The sequence below is a fragment of the Salmo trutta genome, chromosome 34 (assembly GCF_901001165.1).
Source record: "Salmo trutta chromosome 34, fSalTru1.1, whole genome shotgun sequence".
NCBI lineage: Eukaryota > Metazoa > Chordata > Actinopteri > Salmoniformes > Salmonidae > Salmo > Salmo trutta.
The window spans coordinates 4,861,296-4,882,566 of record NC_042990.1 but is presented as its reverse complement, the minus strand read 5'-3'; the positions used below and the strand labels follow the sequence as shown (position 1 = coordinate 4,882,566).

At 40.4% G+C, this 21,271-nt stretch overlaps 1 protein-coding gene across 3 annotated transcripts; it reads left to right on the top strand.

The window, feature by feature from the left end:
• The first annotated feature begins 3,492 nt into the window (after positions 1-3,492).
• Positions 3,493-20,010, top strand: fbxl6 (F-box and leucine-rich repeat protein 6). Of its 3 annotated transcripts, none has more exons than XM_029731390.1 (10): positions 3,493-3,684; positions 4,047-4,619; positions 4,812-4,970; positions 5,436-5,499; positions 5,804-5,935; positions 7,436-7,543; positions 16,571-16,684; positions 18,404-18,635; positions 18,879-19,122; positions 19,583-20,010. In XM_029731390.1, the coding sequence occupies exons 2-10, from the start codon at positions 4,120-4,122 to the stop codon at positions 19,710-19,712; spliced, it is 1,683 nt and encodes a 560-aa protein (XP_029587250.1). In that variant the 5' UTR covers positions 3,493-3,684; positions 4,047-4,119; the 3' UTR covers positions 19,713-20,010. The 3 variants fall into 3 exon arrangements, with proteins under 3 accessions (XP_029587250.1, XP_029587253.1, XP_029587252.1); XM_029731392.1 differs by lacking the exon at positions 3,493-3,684 and adding an exon at positions 3,691-3,809 and having other exon boundaries at positions 19,583-19,747; XM_029731393.1 differs by lacking the exon at positions 16,571-16,684 and having other exon boundaries at positions 19,583-19,747.
• Positions 20,011-21,271: the final 1,261 nt, after the last annotated feature.

Genomic DNA, 21,271 nt, shown 5'->3' with positions numbered 1-21,271 from the left:
GAGAAACGATGTACTATAGTCCCTATGTTATGTGTCACTAGCATTACTGTCTGTGTCTGTAAGTTGCTTTGCAATCTTGCAGTTAGCCACTCATTCCTTCCAAACCACTCATTGTTGAATTTATGATTTCCTACTTGTTATGTAATGTTTATGGCCGATGAGCACCGATACATTTTATCTATAATGATGATGACTGCTAGCTTGCTAGCTAAGATTTTGAAAGGATGATGTTGACATGCTCAGTCCAATCAAAGCTACAGTAGATGTAACGTGATTTGAGGTAATTTTATCTGTGGCCAATGACCTTGAGCCTTTTTGGATGGGCACTTCTACTATAACTCTATGGCAGCACCCAAGGAGCTTGAATTTTCTAGCTCTACCCGTTGATTTTGCAGTGACGTAGTGTCCCCATGAGAGACAGAACACTGGGCCTAGAGAAAATTACCAACCCCTACACTCCATATTTTCTGCTTACTTGCTCCATCACCACAGAAATCACTGAGCTAGGCTGAAACACCTACATTTTGGAGCTGCCTTACTCAAGAAAACAAAAAAAGAGACCATGTTTGGATGCGGCTTTATTAACTCAACCTGCCCTTAATCACGGTTCACCACTGGTTGTAAGTACTGTTCCACGTCATTGCATCTACCATTTGTAGGTCATATGGACTGAGGCCAACACATCTCTCCCGGTCTTCCCCAACCAGCTCTCTGGACTTGCATGCACCCTCCCCAGCCTGGTCTCATGGACTAGACGTAACACAGTAAATGTAAATCCGACACACTCAAAATAGTGTGATTTGCCACTTTTGGTATGGTTACATTAGAAATAAGTTACTTAAGGCAAAAATGAAAGGAGGCTGCTTGGTCGGGGTGGATGGGGGTGAGTGGGCATATAACCCAAAGGTTGCGTGTTCGAATGTCATCACGGACAACTTTAGCATTTTAGTTAATTAGCTACTTTTCAACTACTTACTACTTTTTAGCTACTTTGCAACTACTTAGCATGTTAGCTAACTCTTCCCTTAACCCTTTAACCTAACTCCTAACCCTTAGCCTAGCTAACGTTAGCCACCTATCTAATGTTAGCCACATCGAATTGGAATTCTAAACATATTATACATTTTGCAAATTTATAACATATTGTACGTTTTGCAAATTCGTAACATATCATCATGTGAATTGTTATTCGTAACATATCATATGAAATGTTTGATCAACATCCACAAATTAATACATACCACAAGAAATGTAGCATATCACACTAAACAGAGTTCTCAGATGTACATACATAATAATACGAAATGCTCTGAGACCAGGTTGTGTAGAAGGGGAGGTTAGCTCACATTTTGAGTGGCTTTGAGCAACTTTTGGATTGGTTCTCCATATGCAGGCGCAATGCCCCCCCCCCCCCTCCGAATTTGCAAAATGTACAATATGTTACAAATTTCCAAAACATATGATATTTTTCGAATTCCAATTTTGTTAACGTTAGCTAGCTGGCTGACCTTAGCTAGGCTAGGGGTTAAGGTTACGGTTAATGTTAGGAGTAGGTTAAAGGGTTAAGGTTAGGGGAAGGGTTCGTTAGAAGGGTTAAGGTCAGGGTTAGATAACATGCAAAGTAGTTGCAAAGTAGCTAAAAGTATTAAGTAGTTCAAGTTGCTAATTAACTAAAATGTTAGTTGTCCATGATGAGATTTGAACACGCAACCTTTGGGTTGCTAGACGTTTGCGTTATACATTCACCCTGACCAACCACCCTCCTTTAGATTTGCCTTAAGTAACCTTCTGTATAATGTAACTATACCAAATATAACATATCCTAATATGATTATCCCAGATTTACATTTACTATGTTACTACTGGCGTTACCAGACCAGTGAGTCACAGCTTGCTGTGTAGTCAGGTGGGTCGCATGTCTGCCAGGCTAAATCTATATTGAACAAAAATAAATGCAACATGCAACAATTTCAAAGATTTTACTGAAAAATTCATTAGGCCCTAATCTATGATCTGTTAAAAAAGGTAGTGGCGTGGATCAGAAAATCAGTCAGTATCTGGTGTGACCACAATTTGCCTCATGCAGTTCAACACATCTCCTTCACATAGAGTTGATCAGGCTGTTGATTGTGGCCGGTGGAATGTTGTCCCACTCCTCTTCAATGGCTGTGCGAAGTTGCTGGATATTGGCAGGAACTGGAACACGCTGTCGTACACGTTGTCCCAGAGCAACCCAAACATGTTTGAGTATGCAGGCTGGCACATTTTCAGCTTCCAGGAATTGTGTGCAGATCCTTGCGACATGGGGCCGTGCATTATCATGCTGAAACAGGAGGTGATGGCGGCGGATGAATGTCATGACAATGGCACTCAGGATCTCGCCACGGTATCTGAGTGCATTCAAATTTCCATTGATAAAATGCATTTGTGTTCATTGTCATTAACCCACCGCCACCATGGGTTCACAACGTTGACATCAGCAAACCGCTCACCCACACAACGCCATACACGTGGTCTGCGGTTGTGAGGCCGGTTGGACGTACTGCCAAATTCTCTAAAACGATGTTGGAGACGGCGTATGGTAGAGAAATGAACATTCAATTATCTGGCAACTGTTCTGGTGAACATTCCTGCAGTCAGCATGCCAGACATCTGGCATTTTGTTGTGACAAAATTGCACATTTTTATAGTGGCCTTTTGTCCCCAGCACAAGGTGTGCTTGTGTAATCATCATGCTGTTTAATCAGCTTCTTGATATGCCACACCTGTCAGGTGGATGGAGTATCTTGGCAAAGGAGAAATGCTCACTAACAGGGATATAAACATTTGTGCACAACATTTGTGAAAAATAATCTTTTTGTGAATATTGACCATTTGTGGGTTATTTTATTTCAGCTCATGAAACATGTGACCAACACTTTACATGTTGCATTTATGTTCAGTGTAACTAGCTGTGAAGGGCTCATCAGGACTACTGACTGGCCTGAATCAGTTAGCAAAGAGTTTTATAAGCCTATCATTTCCAATGGGAGCAAATTAATCATAGTGGGCAGAACCAATCACGAGCTAGTGAGATCCAACTGGGGTGTTTTAGCATTTATTTGAATATTTCAGTTAGGGAACATCTACTCAGAAGTGCGTGTGTGCAATAACTAATTTTGCTCCCCTAAACAACGCCATTTTTTGAACTCTTGGCAAAGTCTATAAAATACAGTCTACTCTGTTACAAATTCTATTTTTGGAAACCGAAAACTGTATGGAGATCAAATGTTTAATCGATGAGAAAATGTGCAGAATTTGGGCCAAAATCCATCGCGCTATCTTCTCCCACTTCTTCCTCCTCATCACCATATTTGGTAGTGAGTGGAAACACCAACCAGATACTTCACATTTATACATCCAGTGAAATATCTGTCTCATTGTTCTGTATATCTGGTGCTTTCATGACAACTGGGAACTCGGACAAATACGAGTTCAAATCATGACGTCAGTGATCTTCAGGTCGGAAACTCTGAGCTCTAGAAAGAGGCCCGAGTTCCCAAGCTGGAATTTCGAGTTGGGTGACCATTCAAAAGCATTTTCAGTCGGAGCTCGTTTTTTCGGAAGTTCTCAGTTGTTTTGAACGCGGCAGTAGACTCCACTCGACTTTCGCTGCGCGACAAACGTAATAAATTTGGGCACCAGGTAGGCGTGTACTCCTTTATTGTTTACAAGTAGCCTAGCTAGCTACTCCACGACGTGCCTTTTCTTTGTTGATTAATTTAAGTAAAAATGTATGATGTAGCTCATTTAAAGGAAGATGCATGCAGGTATGTCCACTAAATATTGGTTATATAAATTTGTAGCTTACTAGTTGTGCGGTTATGTTCAGCAAGCTAACGTTAGCCAGTTACCGGTAGCTACTTTAGCTAGCTAATCGTTTCTGCTGTTGGTTCTATCTAACCCTGCATTTATTGGCATTGCTTTTAGCTAGCTAAATAGACTTTTAATGTGATATGTATTTTAAATATTGCTGTTACATATCTTTTGTTTGTTTACACTTACAGATTTTTTTTTGAAGATAAGTGAAGTTAGGAAACGTCAAGTGTTTGTGTAGACAAGGTGAAGATTGAGGACGAGATGGAAGATGGTACACCTGCAGGACTATCTGTGGAAATCGCAGACGCTGACAATGCTCCCTCAAGCTCATCAGCAGCATCAACACGAAAGAGGAAGTCTCATGTGCTCAGAGATGCTAAGCCCAAGAAGAAAAAGAAGGCCAAAGTCAGCCGCCCCCCAAGGCTTGGCTACACTGTTGAACAAGGAGAGGATATGCTTCTGATCATATCGAATACAAATCAGTATGATAACATATGGCGGCCGAACGCGAAAGGAAGAAAGAAAAAGAAAATCCTTAAAGGAAAAGCCAAAGTCACTCCAGCAAAGAAGAAGAATACGGTTCTTCCAAAGGGTAAAGCCACAAAGAAGCCACTGATCAAGAAAGGTGAACTGGAGCCCACACTGCAACACCACCAAGAGGAGGGCTTTGACAGCTGGGGTCAGAGCTTACCAGTGGAAGTGTTAGTTAATATTTTCAAGATGGTAGTTCACCAAGATGGTGCAGTACCATTCCTGTGCAGGTAATGCAATGTTTCATGTAGCCTGCCCTTCTCATGTTGCATTTCATTGGTGCCTCTGTCTCATCTCTCTTAAATGGGAGATTCTAGACATAAAACTTAGATGAAATAAACAATCAAGCTCACTACAAGCTGCAATGAACATGGAAACTATCTGAGCTAACTGATATGTAAACATTCTGCATACTGTTTTAGGGTGGCTCAGGTGTGCCACCTATGGAATGCTGCTGCAGCCAGTCCTGCTCTGTGGCGCAGTGTGTCTGTGGGTTACTGCTGGTTGGAACCTGGTAAAACCCACTTACCTAAAACAGAACTGAAGATCAGGAACACTTTAAGCTGGCTTGCACAGAACAGGTCAGTACTATTTGGTAAAACTTCAAACAGAATAACATAGTTTGACAGTGTGGGAACTCTATGTAGGCCTGCTAAGTAAAATGTGGGCTAGTTCTGGGGTTTCACGGACACTGATTAAGCCAAGTCATGGACTATCTTTTAAAATGTTATTTCACCTTTATTTAACCAGGTAGACTAGTTGAGAACAAGTTCTCATTTGCAACTGCGACCTGGCCAAGATAAAGCATAGCAATTCGACACATACAACAACACAGAGTTACACATGGAATAAACAAAACATAGTCAATAATACAGTAAAACAAAGTCTATATACAGTGAGTGCAAATGAGGTAAGTTAATAAGCACTCAGTCCAGGGCATAATTTGTGTCCATGAAACAGACTGACCCATAAAATAACATTAACTGACTTAACTATGCTTCTATAAATAAGTAATAATGGTACATTTCTCTTATTTTGTTTTGAAGATTCTCCCAAGTAAGAGACTTTTCTCTTAATCACTGGAAAAAGAATGTTGACCATGTTGTGGAGGTAAGTTCTAATCTACACAATACAACTGTAATGTTACTGTTGTTTTGCCATTTAATGCCTCAATGAGGCTAATGTTTGTTGCTTCATACCTTCTACATTTCTATTGGATCCATGCACTTTACTAAGTTAGACTAAGTGTAAGAAATAGTTTGACATAGAAAGGAAAGCTATCACTGTTAAGTGTTTGATAATAACTTCACACCATGAAAGTAAGTATGAAATTAGCATGTTGTTATTTCCTGTTTAAGTCTGATTGTGTTTCAGGTTTTCTTTGTTGATTAACATACCACTGTTTACCTAACAGGTTGTGTCCCAGTCCTGCCCCCATCTCCGCTCACTCAAGCTGTCGTACTGTACAGGCGTGACTGAGAAGGCCTTTCAGAGCCTCAGTGGCAGCTGCCGGTCACTGGATAGCATTAACGTCCAGTACTCTGAGGTAGGCCAAAAAGCATGTCGGTGGACATAATGATGGTTCACTCACACTATAGCACACAAAGGTCCAAATACTGCACCATAGTAGGCCAGATACTGTGCCTTCTGAAAGTATTCACACACCTTGACTTTTTCCACATTTTGTTGTTTTACAGCAGGGGTTCCCAAACTTTTTTGATTTAAAAAAATAACAATTTGCAACCCCACCATGTAAAAAAAATACTTCCTTCAGAGATTTTATTTTTTTCTTCAAGTGGGGTATGACAGTCTATTACAAATCAGTCTGACAGTACTTTTTAAAATATTTACATCTGAAGGAAGTGTGGTTCGAAGTGACTTAAATCAGAATCGGAATGGTATTGGAAAGTTCAGAAGATCATCAGGCAATTTTGTATGATCTTCTTTGTAGAAAAGTCCATCATTGATGGACATCATCTCCCCTCCATTCTGATTTACTTCCTGGTATTGTCCGTTCTAATGAGTCCTGCGCGGCTTGTGGGCATTGTAGAGGGAAACATCACACATGCATTTTCCTGAGAGTCCTATCTTTCAGTGATGGGGTCATAAAACAATATTATCTTAAACCTTTCGAAGGACATTTCTAAGTGACCCCAAACTTTTGAACGGTAGTGTACCTGGTTCGGTCTGCTTTCCAACAGACACCGGGAGACAAATTGACCTTTCAGCAGGACAATAATCTAAAACTCAATGCCAAATATACAGTGCATTCGGAAAGTATACAGACCCCTTGACTTTTTCCACGTTTGTTATGTTACAGCCTCATTCTAAAATGTATTAAATAGTTTCAATTATTTTGTATTGTGTGTAGATTGAGGATTTAAAAAATATATCAATTTTAGACTAAGGCTGTAACGTAACAAAATGTGAAAGAAGTCAAGGGGTCTGAATACTTTCCGAATGCACTGTACAATGGAGTTGCTTATCTAGATGACATTGAATGTTCCTGAGTGGCCTAGTTACAGTTTTGACTTAAATCGGCTTTAAAATCTATGGCAAAACTTCAAAATAGCTGTCTAACAATGATCAACAATGTTTTTTAAAATAATGTGCTAATATTGTACAATCCAGGTGTGCGAAGCTCTTAGACTTTTCCAGAAAGGCTCACAGCTGCAGTCGGTGCCAAATGTGATTCTAACATTATTGACTCGGTGGTGTGAATATTTATGTTAATTAGATTTCTGTATTTCATTCTCAATACATTTGCAGACCTTTCTAAACATCTTTTCACTTTGTAATTATGATGTGATGAGTGAGGGGGAAAAATGTATTTAATACATTTTGAATTCAGTCTTACACTGGAATAAGTCAAGGGGTGTGTATACTTTCTGAAAGTACTGTACATGACAGTGGAGTGAGCTTATGATATACACTTCTGCCTATTGATTGTATCACTTTTCATTAGACGTACCATCATTAAAGTAGGTAGAACTTCTTTGTGCAATATTAAATGCCTACAATCCTATACTCTCTCTTGTTGCTGTAGATACAGGTTGAAGGGCTTGTCACCTTCTTGGAATCCTATGGCAGTCAACTTAGACAGATTCTGTTCACCCATGGGCCCAGGAATGACCGACTTCTCACTGCTATCTCCGTAAGTGCTATTTTAATTCTTACAGTATTTGACGACTTGCGTATAATACAGAGACTTCAGGAAGTATTTATACCCCTTGACTTTATCCACGTTTTGTTGTGTTAAAGCCTGCATTTAAAATGGATTACATTGAGATGTTGTGTCACTGGCCTACACACTATACTCCATAATGTCAAAGTGGAATTATGTTTTTAGAAATGGACAAATTACTGTTTTTTATGATTGCTTATTTTTGAAACTATAGGCTGATTTTGCAAAACTCTACACACTAACCACCAAACCTTACACCAAACCAGCAAAACATTATACATCTCTTGCAAAAGCAAACAATTCTTGCAAAACTCTTCAAACTCTTTTAAAATAAATTGTTTTTGCGTCAATACAGTACACACAAACAATAATTTCAATAAGCACACGAAGCACCAACTACGCACTGATAGTATAAATGAAAAACACTTGTGGCTTTTTCTTTTTCTGTGTGCAGGGCATAGCAGTTTGCAATAAAGTTTTGTCATAGTAGTATACACACAGGTATCCAAATGTGTAAAGTATGGATGTGTATTCCGAACATAGTGTCTTATCAATACAAATAAGGGGAAAAGGTTTTTAGTTCTCTCAATGTTCTAACACTCCTCAAACAACAAAAGCGCAGTAGGAGAAAACAAACATTTCTGCTAGAAAAAAAAATAACTGAAAAAAATGTCTACATCTCGTTGGTTTGGCCATAGGACTTTATCCACATCACATGCGATGTTGTCTTGAGCTAGGCAGTGTGGAAAGTATTGCCTGGAGTGCTGTATCCAGGCCTGGCATGACCCCTGATCGATGCCTCCGCCATTGCCTGTAGAAGGGGTATGCGTTGGTGGGGCTGGCGATCATACACCTTCCAACGCCATGTAGAGAATTCTTCAATAGGATTCAAGAACGGAGAGTAGGGGGGGAGATTGAGTGCGATGAAAAGTGGGTGACCTGTGAACCAATTGCGGACCAGAGCAACCCGGTGAAAACATTGTCCCAGATGATAATATACCTGAACTGCTCTGGCCCCTGGTCATTAGGGATTAGTCTGTTGTGGAGGGTGTCCAGAAATGTGATAATGTGTGCAGTGTTATATGAGCCTAGGATTGCATGATTGTGAAGGACACCGTTTTGACTAATAGTCGCACACATGTTGCCACCACGTTGTCCCGGGATGTTGATGATGGCACGGTGTCCGATGATATTTCTGCCACTGCCCCTTGTTTTTGCAAGGTTGGAACCTGCCTCGTCCACATATATTAGGTCATGATGCACTGCATCTGCTTCTAGCTCCATGACTCTCTGAAAGAAACAAGACAAAACAATGTAGCACAGTAGGAAAAGACATTGATCACTTCTCTGAGTCTGATGCAGTTATTTACAATGACCATATTTACAATGTGGGTCTCCTGCTCTGAGGTGAACAGTCGACCTCTTCCACCAGATACTGGTTTTCTTACAGTTCTGTAAAAACATTTGAATGGTTTTAGTGATAGATCCTTCTCATTATGAAAGTACAGTACATATTACTGTACCAGTAAGACTACAGCACTTACTGTTCTCATTTTGAAATATCCGGATGATACCTTCAACAGTAGCGGCTCAGATTTGGTTGAACTAATTGCCCAGCCTCCCTCATGCTCATCCATCCCATGGTTGACAACATGGTCAACCACAGTCGCTCTGATTTCATCAGTTATTGTGTTCATGACTCCCCTTCTTCTTCCCCGTCCTCTCCTTCTCCCCCATCTTACTTCACCTCTTCCTCCTCTTACTTCTTCACCTCCTCCTCTAGTTCTCACCCCTCTTAGTCTCTGTCCAATATTGGTCTCCGTTGTTGTCCTAACAAATGTTTACCTGTGGCCTGTTTATAGTGTTCAAGCTCTGATTTGTAAGTGAACTCATTATCTAAAAGTGTTTTCACATGTGTCAATGTGGAAAGGCAATTGGCAAAATAGTGTAGCAATGTAGAGACCAATGTTTACAGTTTTGCTAGAAATGTGTTATAAAATTACAAACTGAGTGTAAAGCAGAGAACGTGCATTCAGTTTGGCACACTTGGTAAATGCATTGGCTACAAGTGTTAATGGTTTCAGAGATAGTGCTTCAAGAATCACCATTAGTGTTTAAGCATTCATCCCATTTGTTATGGCAAGACAATAAGGTCAGGAGGCAAAATGTGTAAAACAAGTCACATGATAAGTTGCATGGACTCACTCTTTGCCGCACTAATAGTGTTTAACATGATTTTTTTAACGACTACCTCATCTCTGTACCCCACACATACAATTATCTATAAGGTCCCTAAGTCGAGCAGTGAATTTCAACCACAAAGACCAGGGAAGTTTCCCCATGCCACGCAAAGATAGGCACCTATTGGGAGATGGGTAAAACAAAAAAAAAAGAAGCAGACGTTGAATATCACTTTGAGCATTGTAAAGTTGTTCATTACTAGGGTTGCAAAGGGTCGAAAACTTTCCGTACATTTTCCTTTAAGTTAAGCCTGGGAATTTGGGGAATTTTGCTTAAATTCATTAAAAAAAGTTAGCTTATGTGTATCCCACAAAAAAGGTTCACTGTTATAAGGCAATTCTAGGTTTTGTGGCATATTTTGGTTAAACTATCCCCTATTCAATGGAATTGCAACCCTCTGCATGCACAGTGCATTCTTCCATCACATGTACAGCTGATTCTCAAGATCTTGCACATTAATGAGGTGCTATTGAGCCCACACTACTACACTGTCTGAGCCAAGGACTACATGCTTTCTGGTAAGGTTTGATTACGGTACTGGGTGGGGTGAATATATTTTATATGATTTTTGTTAGCTAGTAAATTAGTAGCCTACTGCAAAGGGTGTTTAAATCATTTCTAACTTGTTAACAATTTCTACTTGTTAGTTTTTGCTACCATGTGGTTTATAGCTTGTTTGAGCCTGCTAACCGAGTGTTAATTAACCTGTTTCCATACATGTTTCATTTAAAACATTTATCTTACAAAGGAGTGGTTTAATCTAACTGCTAAACTATTTATATGTACAGTCGTGGCCAAAAGTTGAGAATGACACATACATTTTCACAAAGTCTGCTGCCTCAGTGTCTTTTAGAATTTTTTTGTCAGATGTTACTATGGAATATTGAAGTATAATTACAGGCATTTATTGACAATTACATTAAGTTGATGCAAAGAGTAAATCTTTGCAGTGTTGACCCTTCTTTTTCAAGACCTCTGCAATCTGCCCTGGCATGCTGTCAATTAACTTCTGGGCCACATCCTGACTGATGACAGCCCATTCTTGCATAATCAATGCTTGGTGTTTGTCAGAATTTGTGGGTTTTTGTTTATCCACCTGCCTCTTGAGGATTGACCACAAGTTCTCAATGGGATTAAGGTCTGGGAAGTTTCCTGGCCATGGACCCAAAATATCGATATTTTGTTCCCTGAGCCACTTAGTTATCACTTTTACCTTATGGCAAGGTGCTCCATCATGCTGGAAAAGGCACTGTTCGTCACCAAACTGTTCCTGGATGGTTGGGAGACGTTGCTCTCGGAGGATGTGTTGGTACCATTCTTTATTCATGGCTGTGTTCTTAGGCAAAATTGTGAGTGAGCCCACTCCTTTGGCTGAGAAGCAACCCCACGCATGAATGGTCTCAGGATGCTTTACTGTTGGCATGGCACAGGACTGATGGTATCACTCACCTTGTCTTCTCCGGACAAGCTTTTTTCCGGATGCCCCAAACAATCGGAAAGGGGATTCATCAGAGAAAATGACTTTACTCCAGTCCTCAGCAGTCCAATCCCTGTACCTTTTGCAGAATATCAGTCTGTCCCTGATGTTTTTCCTGGAGAGAAGTGGCTTCTTTGCTGCCCTTCTTGACAGCAGGCCATCCTCCAAAAGCCTTCACCTCACTGTGCGTGCAGATGCACACACACCTGCCTGCTGCCATTCCTGAGCAAGCTCTGTACTGGTGGTGCCCCGATCCCGCAGCTGAATCAACTTTAGGAGATGGTCCTGGGGCTTGCTGGACATTCTTGAGCGTCCTGAGGCCTTCTCACAACAATTGAACCGCTCTCCTTGAAGTTCTTGATGATCCGATAAATGGTTGATTTAGGTGCAATCTTACTGGCAGCAATATCCTTGCCTGTGAATATCCTTGCCCTTTTTGTGCAAAGCAATGATGACGGCACGTGTTTCCTTGCAGGTAACCATTGTTGACAGAGAAAGAACAATGATTCCAAGCACCACCATCCTTTTGAAGCTTCCAGTCTGTTATTCGAACTCAATCAGCATGACAGAGTGATCTCCAGCCTTGTCCTCATCAACACTCATACCTGTGTTATCGAGAGAATCACTGACATGATGTCAGCTGGTCCTTTTGTGGCAGGGCTGAAATGCAGTGGAAATGTTTTTGGGGATTCAGTTCATTTGCATGGCAAAGAGGGACTTTGCAATTAATTGCAAATCATCTGAGCACTCTTCATAACATTCTGGAGTGAGTATATGCAAATTGCCATCATACAAACTGAGTCGTGACTCAACTTTTGGCCACGACTACATGGAATTTTATTTTTTACAATTTTTTTTCTATCTTTACAGGAAAATGCCATGGGCACTATCTGATGTGTGGAGACATTTCACTGCAGCTAATGTAGAAGGAAAAGTTGTCCATTTGCAAATACTGTGCCAAATCATATGTGAATAATGCAATAAAGATGCAGAATCATCTGGCCAAGTGCATCAAGTTCCCTCAGCGCTCACAACAAGCAACCTCTGACAAAAGTCCCTTTACTTCTATTCGAGGTGAAAATGATGAATCTTATCAATAGCAACAGCTCATGGTCCTCCTTGAATCAGAAGTTATTTTGACTCAATGGAGGAACGTAGTCAGAGATATTATGAATGTCTTGCTCGAGCTGAGTTTGCAACTGGTTCACCTCTGATGCTCACAGGCAATGTGTATTGGAAGAGATTTGTGAATGTTCTTCGCCCAGCATACACCCCTCCAATCAGAGATGCTTTATCTACTCATTTACTGGATGCAGAGTTCAACAGAGTTCAAGTGAAGGTCAAGCAAATCATAGAGAAAGCAGACTGTATTGCAATCATCTCTGATGGGTGGTCGAATGTTCGTGGGCAAGGAATAATTAACTACATAATCTCCACCCCTCAACCAGTATTCTACAAGAGCGCAGACACACCGGTCTCTACATTGCAGATGAGCTGAAGGCAGTCATCAATGACCTTGGACCACAGAAGGTATTTGCACTGGTGGCGGACAATGCTGCGAACATGAAGGCTAAGGTGGAAGAGTCCTACCCTCACATCACACCCATTGGCTGTGCTGCTCATGCATTGAATCTGCTCCTCAAGGACATCATGGCACTGAAAACAAAGTATACACTCTACAAGAGAGCCAAGGAAATGGTTAGGTATGTGAAGGGTCATCAAGTTATAGCAGCAATCTACCTCACCAAGCAAAGTGAGAAGAATGAGAGCGCCACATTGAAGCTGCCCAGCAACACTCGTGTCATCGTGTTTGACAGTCTCTTGGAGGGGAAGGAGTCTTTCCAAGAAATGGCCATATCACAGTCTGCTGATATGGACAGCCCCATCAAGAGGATCCTCCTGAATGATGTATTTTGGGAGAGAGTGGTAAGCAGCCTGAAACTCCTGAAACCAATAGCAGTAGCCATTGCACAGATTGAGGGAGACAATGCCATCCTGTCTGATGTTAAGACTCTGCTTGCAGACGTAAGAAGAAATCCATACTGCCCTGCCCACTTCACGGTTGCTCCAAGCAGAGGAAACTGCAGTTCTGAAATGCATCAAAAAGCGTGAAGACTTCTGCCTGAAGCCCATACACACCGCAGCGTACATGTTGGACCCCAAGTATGCTGTCTCGCCACCTTGGCCTGGATGAGGGCAAGGTTCTTGGCAGTCTGGCGAAGTACACTTCCAAGCAAGGGCTTTGGGATGGAGATGCAATATGGCAGTCGTGCCAACATCTCATCAGCCACCTGGTGGAAGGGACTTTGTGGATCTGGAGGCTCTTTCCCCTGTTGCCTTCATCATCCTCCAAATCCCACCAACATCAGCCGCCTCAGAACGCAACTGGTCCTTGTTTGGGATCACACACCAAAGCACGCAACAGGCTGACCAATGCAAGGGTTGAAAAATTGGTGGCCATCCGGGCAAATTTGAGGCTTTTTGAGCCTGACAACGAGCCATCCTCAACAAGGTTAGAAAGTGACAGTGAAGATGAGGCCTCAGTCTGATGTTCAAGAGCCTGAGAGGTAGACAACCAAAGCTTTAGTTTCTAGACTATCATTTTACAGATGTATGTTGAAAACGTTTTTGGGAGATGCGATGGATCATTGGGGATCATTCAATATTCCCTTTTGTTGTGCAATGAAATCGTCCCATGTGAAGAGTCAACTCATTTAAAGTTCAATTCGTAACTAAATCGTTTTTTTATTTCTATTGGAAGCATTTAATCATTTACAATTGTCTACTTATGATAAGTTAAAAGGTTTATGTTTCTGTCTCCATATGTGGTAAATATATCCAATGCAAAAAAAATCTACATTTTTTAAAATGATATTAATTTGAATATTTCTGTTAATTCCCACAAAGTTACCACCTCTGAATATTCCCTCAAATGTGCAACCCTATTCATTACACTTTGAATGGTGTATCAATGCAGCCAGTCACTACAAAGATATAGGCGTCCTTCCTAACTCAACTACTCTTCCTGGGGACCAGCAAAATTAAGGCAGTTATACATTTTTAAAAACACATTACAATACATTCACAACAGATTTCACAACATTGTGTGCCCAAAAGCCCCTACTCTACTACCATATATCTACAACACAAAATCCATGTGTACTTGTGTGTGTGTGTATAGTGTGTGTGTGTGTGTGTATAGTGCGTATGTTATCTTGTGTTTTTGTATTCAGAGAGAACCCTGGTTCAGTCTGCTTTACAACAGACACCGGGATACAAATTCACCTTTCAATAGGACAGTAACCTAAAACCCAAGGCCAAATATACACTGAGTGCACAAAACATTATGAACACCTGCTCTTTCCATGACATTCAAAGACCAGGTGAAAGCTATGATCCCTTATTGATGTCCCTTGCATTCGGAAAGTATTCAGACACTTAACTTTTTCCACATTTTGTCGTTACAGCTGTATTCTAAATTGGATTAAATAAATACAAATCCTAAGCAATCTGCACACAATACCCCATAATGTTTGCAAATTAATAAAAAAATAAACATACCTTATTTACATAAGTATTCAGACCCTTTGCTATGAGACTTGAAATAGAGCTCATGTGCATTCTTTTTCCACTGATCAACCTTGATGTTTCTACAACTTGATTAGGGTCCACTTGTGGTAAATTCAATTGATTGGACATGGTTTGGACAGGCACACACCTGTCTATATAAGGTGCATGTCAGAGCAAAAACCAAGCCATGAGGTTGAAGGAATTGTCCATAGAGCTCCAAGACAGGATTGAGTCGAGGTACAGATCTGGGGAACGGTACTAGAACATTTCTGCAGCATTGAATGTCCACAAGAACACAGTGGCCTCCATCTTTCTTAAATGGAAGAAGTTTGGAACCACCAGGATTCTTCCTAGAGCTGGCCGCCTGACCAAACTGAGCAATCGGGGGAGAAAGAAGGTCAGGGAGGTGAGCAAGAAGCCAATGGTCACTCTGACAGAGCTCTAGAGTTCCTCTGTGGAGATGGGAAAACCTGCAGCACTCCACCAATCAGGCCTTTATGGTAGTGGCCAGACAGAAGCCAGCCACTCCTTAAAAGGCACATGACAGCCCACTTGGAGTTTTCCAAAAGGCACCTAAATGACTCTGACCATGAGAAACAGGATTCTCTGGTCTGATGAAACCAAGATTGAAATCTTTAGCCTGAATGCCAAGCGCCATGTCTGGAGGAAAACTTACACCGCTCATCACCTGACCAATACCATCGATACGGAAGCGTGGTGGTGGCAGCATCAGGACAACGACCCTAAACACACAGCCGAGACAATGCAGGAGTGGCTTCGGGACAAGTCTCTGAATGTCCTTGAGGGGCCCAGCCAGAGGCTGGACTTGAACATCAAACATCTCTGAAAATAGCTGTGCAGCGTCGCTCCCCGTCCAACCTGACCGAGCTCGAGAGGCTCTGTAAAGAACGTGAGAAACTCCCCAAATACAGGTGTGCCAAGCTTGTAGCTTTATACCCAAGAAGACTCAAGGCTGTGATCGCTACCAAAGTTGCTTCAACAAAGTACTGATTTTAAAGGGTCTGAATTCCTGTGTAAATGTAATATTTCAGTTTTATTTTTAATACATTTGCAAAAATGTCACAACCAGTTTTTGCCTTGTTATTGTCTGTAGATTGAGGGGGGGGGGAAACAATTTAATCAATTTTAGAATAGGGCTGTAACGTAAAAAAAAAAAAGTACCAGAGAGGATACATTGAGGAAATGAACTCAATATTTGGAAGGTGTTCTTAATATTTTTGACACTCGGTGTACACAAGTTGCTTACCAAGATGACATGGAATTTTCCTGAGTGGCCTAGTTACAGTTTTGAGTTAAATCGGCTTAAATCTATGGCAAGCCTTAAATGATCAACAATCAACTGTGCAAAGCTCTTAAGAGACTTAACCAGAAAGACTCACAGCTATAGTTACTGCCAAAGGTGATTCTACCATGTATTACACTCAGGGGGATGAATAGTTATGTAATTAAGATATTTGTTTTTTTATTTCTCGTCAATGTTTTTACCAATGTTAGAATTTTTCTTCCACTTCGACAGAGTATTTTGAGTGTTGCCAAAAAGACAATTCAATCCATTTAATCCCACTTTGTAACACAAAAGGTGGAAAAAGTCAAGGGGTGTAAATACTTTCTGAAAGCAATGGATTTAAATTATCGCTGCCCTCAATTAATATTTGAAATGTGTCTCATACTGTATGTCATTTTACTAGAGAGGATGCTGCCCTGAGTTGCAATTGCTGGAAATTAACACAAAGCTGGACAGTGGATATTGCCAGCTTCCAATTTGCATCCAAGCTTTGCAAAATGGCTGTCCTAAACTGCAGGTATTTATTCTTTACGCAGTTGCTTATTATGATTACATCTTTTTATTTAGTCATTTAGCAGACGCTCTTATCCAGAGCAACTTAGTGGATTAATCATAAAATGGGACAAACATATCCTCTTACATCTAGACGTTCCGCTAGCTGAACACCTGCTCCAATATCTAATGGTGGGCGTGGCGCGAAATACAAACTCCTCTAAAATCCGAAAACTTCCATTTTTTCAAACATATGACTATTTTACAGCATTTTAAAGACAAGACTCTCGTTAATCTAACCACACTGTCTTATTTCAAAAAGGCTTTACAGCGAAAGCAAAACATTAGATTATGTCAGCAGAGTACCCAGCCAGAAATAATCAGACACCCATTTTTCAAGCTAGCATATGTCACAAAAAAACAAAACCACAGCTAAATGCAGCACTAACCTTTGATCTTCATCAGATGACAACCCAGGACATTATGTTATACAATACATGCATGTTTTGTTCAATCAAGTTCATATTTATATCAAAAACCAGCTTTTTTACATTAGCATGTGACGTTCAGAACTAGCATACCCCCCGCAAACATCCGGTGAATTTACTAAATTACTCACGATAAACGTTCACAAAAAACATAATTATTTTAAGAATTATAGATACAGAACTCCTCTATGCACTCGATATGTCCGATTTTAAAATAGCTTTTCGGTGAAAGCACATTTTACAATATTCTCAGTAGATAGCCCAGCCATCACGGCTAGCCATTTAGACACCGATCAAGTTTAGCCCTGACCAAACTCCGATTTACTATTAGAAAGGTTTGATTACCTTTGGTGTTCTTCGTCAGAATGCACTCCCAGGACTGCTACTTCAATAACAAATGTTGGTTTGGTTCAAAATACTCCATTGTTATATCCAAATAGCGGCGTTTTGTTCGTGCGTTCAAGACACTATCCGAAGTGTAAATAAGGGTCATGAGCATGGCGCATTTCGTGACAAAAGATTTCTAAATATTCCATTACCGTACTTCGAAGCATGTCAACCGCTGTTAAAAATCAATTTTTATGCCACTTTTCTCGTAAAAAAGCGATAATATTCCGACCGACAAAGCGTGTATACGTACAAAGAGAGAGAAAATAAAAGCATGGGATCCCCTCGTGCACGAGCCTGAGTTTCATAGTACTGTGACTGGCCACTATCCAAATGCGCTACTTTTTTTCAGCCAGAGCCTGCAAAGCCACGATTCAGCTTTTTGCCGCCTTCTGAGATCCCATGGGAGCCGTAGGAAGTGTCACGTAACAGCAGAGATCCACTGTAATGGATAGAGATAATCAAGAAGGGCAAGAAATGGTCAGACAGGGTACTTCCTGTACAGAATCTTCTCATGTTTTGGCCTGCCAAATGAGTTCTGTTATACTCACAGACACCATTCAAACAGTTTTAGAAACTTTGGAGTGTTGTCTATCCAAAGCTAATAATTATATGCATATTCTAGTTTCTGGGCAGGAGTAATAATCAGATTAAATCGGGTACGTTTTTTTATCCGGCCGTGAAAATACTGCCCCCTAGCCATAACAGGATATATCACAGGCATAGTAAATATACTTTTCCTCAAATTAGCTATCAGCAAAGTCAGAGATGGGGGGGGGGGGGTTTATCTTATTGAATGGCTTTTTATTTGTTGTGTAAAGGGACAAACACATTGCAGACCTTTTTGATTTATTTTCCTTGTGGCTCAGACTTTCCGGATGCTGAATGTCATTCCAATGCCTAAAATGACTCGTAATTGGTCGGGTTCCACATCTGGCTTCCCTTTACTGGAGGAGCTGTGTATGGCCACCACAGCTGTTTCCTTTATGACTGACCAAGACTTGACTAAGATTGTCTACGACTCCCCTAAACTGCGTGTGCTGGACCTGAGAGGTTGTTCCCGGATCACAGCAGCCGGGCTCTCTTCTCTACCATGTGAAGGTACAGTATATCCAGACAAACCCATCCATTGTTGCCGCTATGGATGGCCTTTGTTTGTGCAATCAATCAAATGCAGAATTTGGCCAAGTCTGTTGCTACCCTCTTGGTTAGTTATCAGTAATTACATTGGTTCATGTCAATGTTGTAAACTCATATGCTTCAAATATCAATGATTTACATAGGTTCATGATTACATTGATTACGTTATATGCTACTATAATCTCTGCTGTGTTTTTTTCTTAGAGCTTGAGTGTCTGTACTGGGGACTGTACTTCAGCAGCAATGTCACAGTATCGTTGTCCAAGAAGGGAATTCACCTGCTGACCCAGAAATGGAGTGGCACCTTGCAGGAGCTAGACCTTGCCAACCAGCTCTTCTCTGAAGAAGACATGGAGCTTGCCATGGGCCATCTAGCTCAGAGAACCGGAGAAAACCCCCTACGTTCGCTCAATCTTAGCGGGACCAAGGTCACAACACCTGCCCTCCGGTAGGCAACACATTGGTCTTCTTTTCAACATGAAACTCACTATGAAATGCAATAGCCAATACATTACGCTTTATCTATTGTTTGCACAATACCTTGTATTAGGATTGTTATCAGAACAGATGCATGTATTTGTGAAATAAAGTAATTGAATGTCTCTACCTAGATAAAAAAAAAAAGTCACTAGTAGGGGCAGCACATCAGTGGTGTAATGGAGGTTAAGCGCACGTCAATGCTGTGTGCACCTTTTTTTATTTTGCGTGAGTGTTCACCCACTTTTTATGGAAAAATATATTGAAACTAAGTATAGGGAGTGTTACTTTACTCACCGCGAACCATGATCAGTGTTTACCCACTTGTTTCTTTTACCACTACATCACTGCAGCATATGCTATATCCATGCAATGTGATTTACCTAGATTGGCTTGAACTGGAGATAAAATGTATTTTCTTTGTTTTGCAGGTTAGTTATAGGCCAGTCTACAGCACTCAATTACTTAAACTTGTCTTCCTGCCGTTACCTTCCAAGAGGTCTGAAGAAACTGTATCGTGGCCAAGAAGAAATCCACCAGCTACTGGACAAATTAGAGTAATCTATTGGTCCAGTTATTTGTTCTAAGAATGCCTGCAAAAGGACATTGTCTTCAAACCAATCATAAAAGTGAATATGAATCCCCCCCAATAGCTTAGCTTTAAAACATGAATACTATTGAATACTTTTTAAAAATGTTTTACCATGACCACTCAATTCACAATTTGTCATTTTTGTCATGTTTTTTATCTGTATGTTGGCATTATGATTTTATTCTTGACTCTCTTAACATGACTGGAATGCTCTAAACTGTTGTATAAATATGTTGAATAAAATGTGGTTTTATTTACCTTGCTAAATATGTCTCGAATTCTGTATTACTATTAAGAAAATTAACCTTGTGTACTTATTTGTGAACTTTAGAGCTGAATTAACTAGATTGGTGATTATAAACTTGGGCTCATCTGTATCAAAAGCCCAGAGTGTATTTAATTGTGCATGAGAATGTATTACAGGGGTTTCTCCTATTTCTAGTAGTGCCAAGTTATCCACAAGAGGGAGGGAAAGTCTGTTGAAATGAATATACCATTATATACTGTATCTTGCTGCTTAGGTGGATGACTTGTCTTTGCTTCATTTCAGGTGAAAAGACATCAGTCTGACAGACGAGGACAAATCTGCTGGATCGGGTCCGATTTTATATTTTATGCACACCCCACTCTTATTTTTACTCCGTCATTCTTATTCCTGTTTAAGGGTACAGAGCTCAGCAAAACAATCTTGTGTGTCGCATATTGATATCAATAAGCATAACCGTTTTTAACCTTTTTGCTAACATTAGCGTCAGTATTTATTGCATGTACACAGTATCTCAGATATAGTATACCTGTGGATTATTTTACAATTATGAAATTGAGTTCAACCTTTTTATATTCATTTCAGATGAATTTGGTCCTAACAACACTGAAATGAATTATTTTTAGTAAAATATATGTAATAGATTCAAAATTATATGAAAATAGTTCTGAATTATATCCACAGCTTAAATTACAACTAGGTTTTCTGCACAAATCATAAGAAGATCATTTTTTTCAGGGACAGTAAGCTAAGACCAGTATCTGGTTCTCACACCTCTCCACAAGCAGCAGGTAGGAGTCAGGGTCATCGAGGATCTGGTTAATTTCCTCATCAAAGGGTGACTATATTATCTCATCCATTGTCAATGATGTTGTATTGCTTCAAGAGCTGCTCTCTCTTTAGTTTTGAAATATTTTCAGAGTAACACATCCCACAGTGACACTTGTTTGCCTTCAAATTGACCTGCATTGATGACTACAGTTTTGTCTTTGAATGCCTTCTCTGTTTGTTAATCTGTGTGAAACTCACCTCCACCTCCATGTAGTGGGAGAAGTAACAGTCCTGTCAGAATCCTTTTCACACCTCTCTTTTAGCTGAAGGTATGTTGTGTTTTCCTTGGTATTGGGGTCAAATAATACTTTCTTGCAATCATTTGGATTGGACATTATTCCATTTGTTTCTTCTTCAAGGTAGCCTTTTTTCTTGGCAACATGAACAGGTATCCTGTGGCTGTTGACTGGCTCAATTATTCCCCCTGTTACA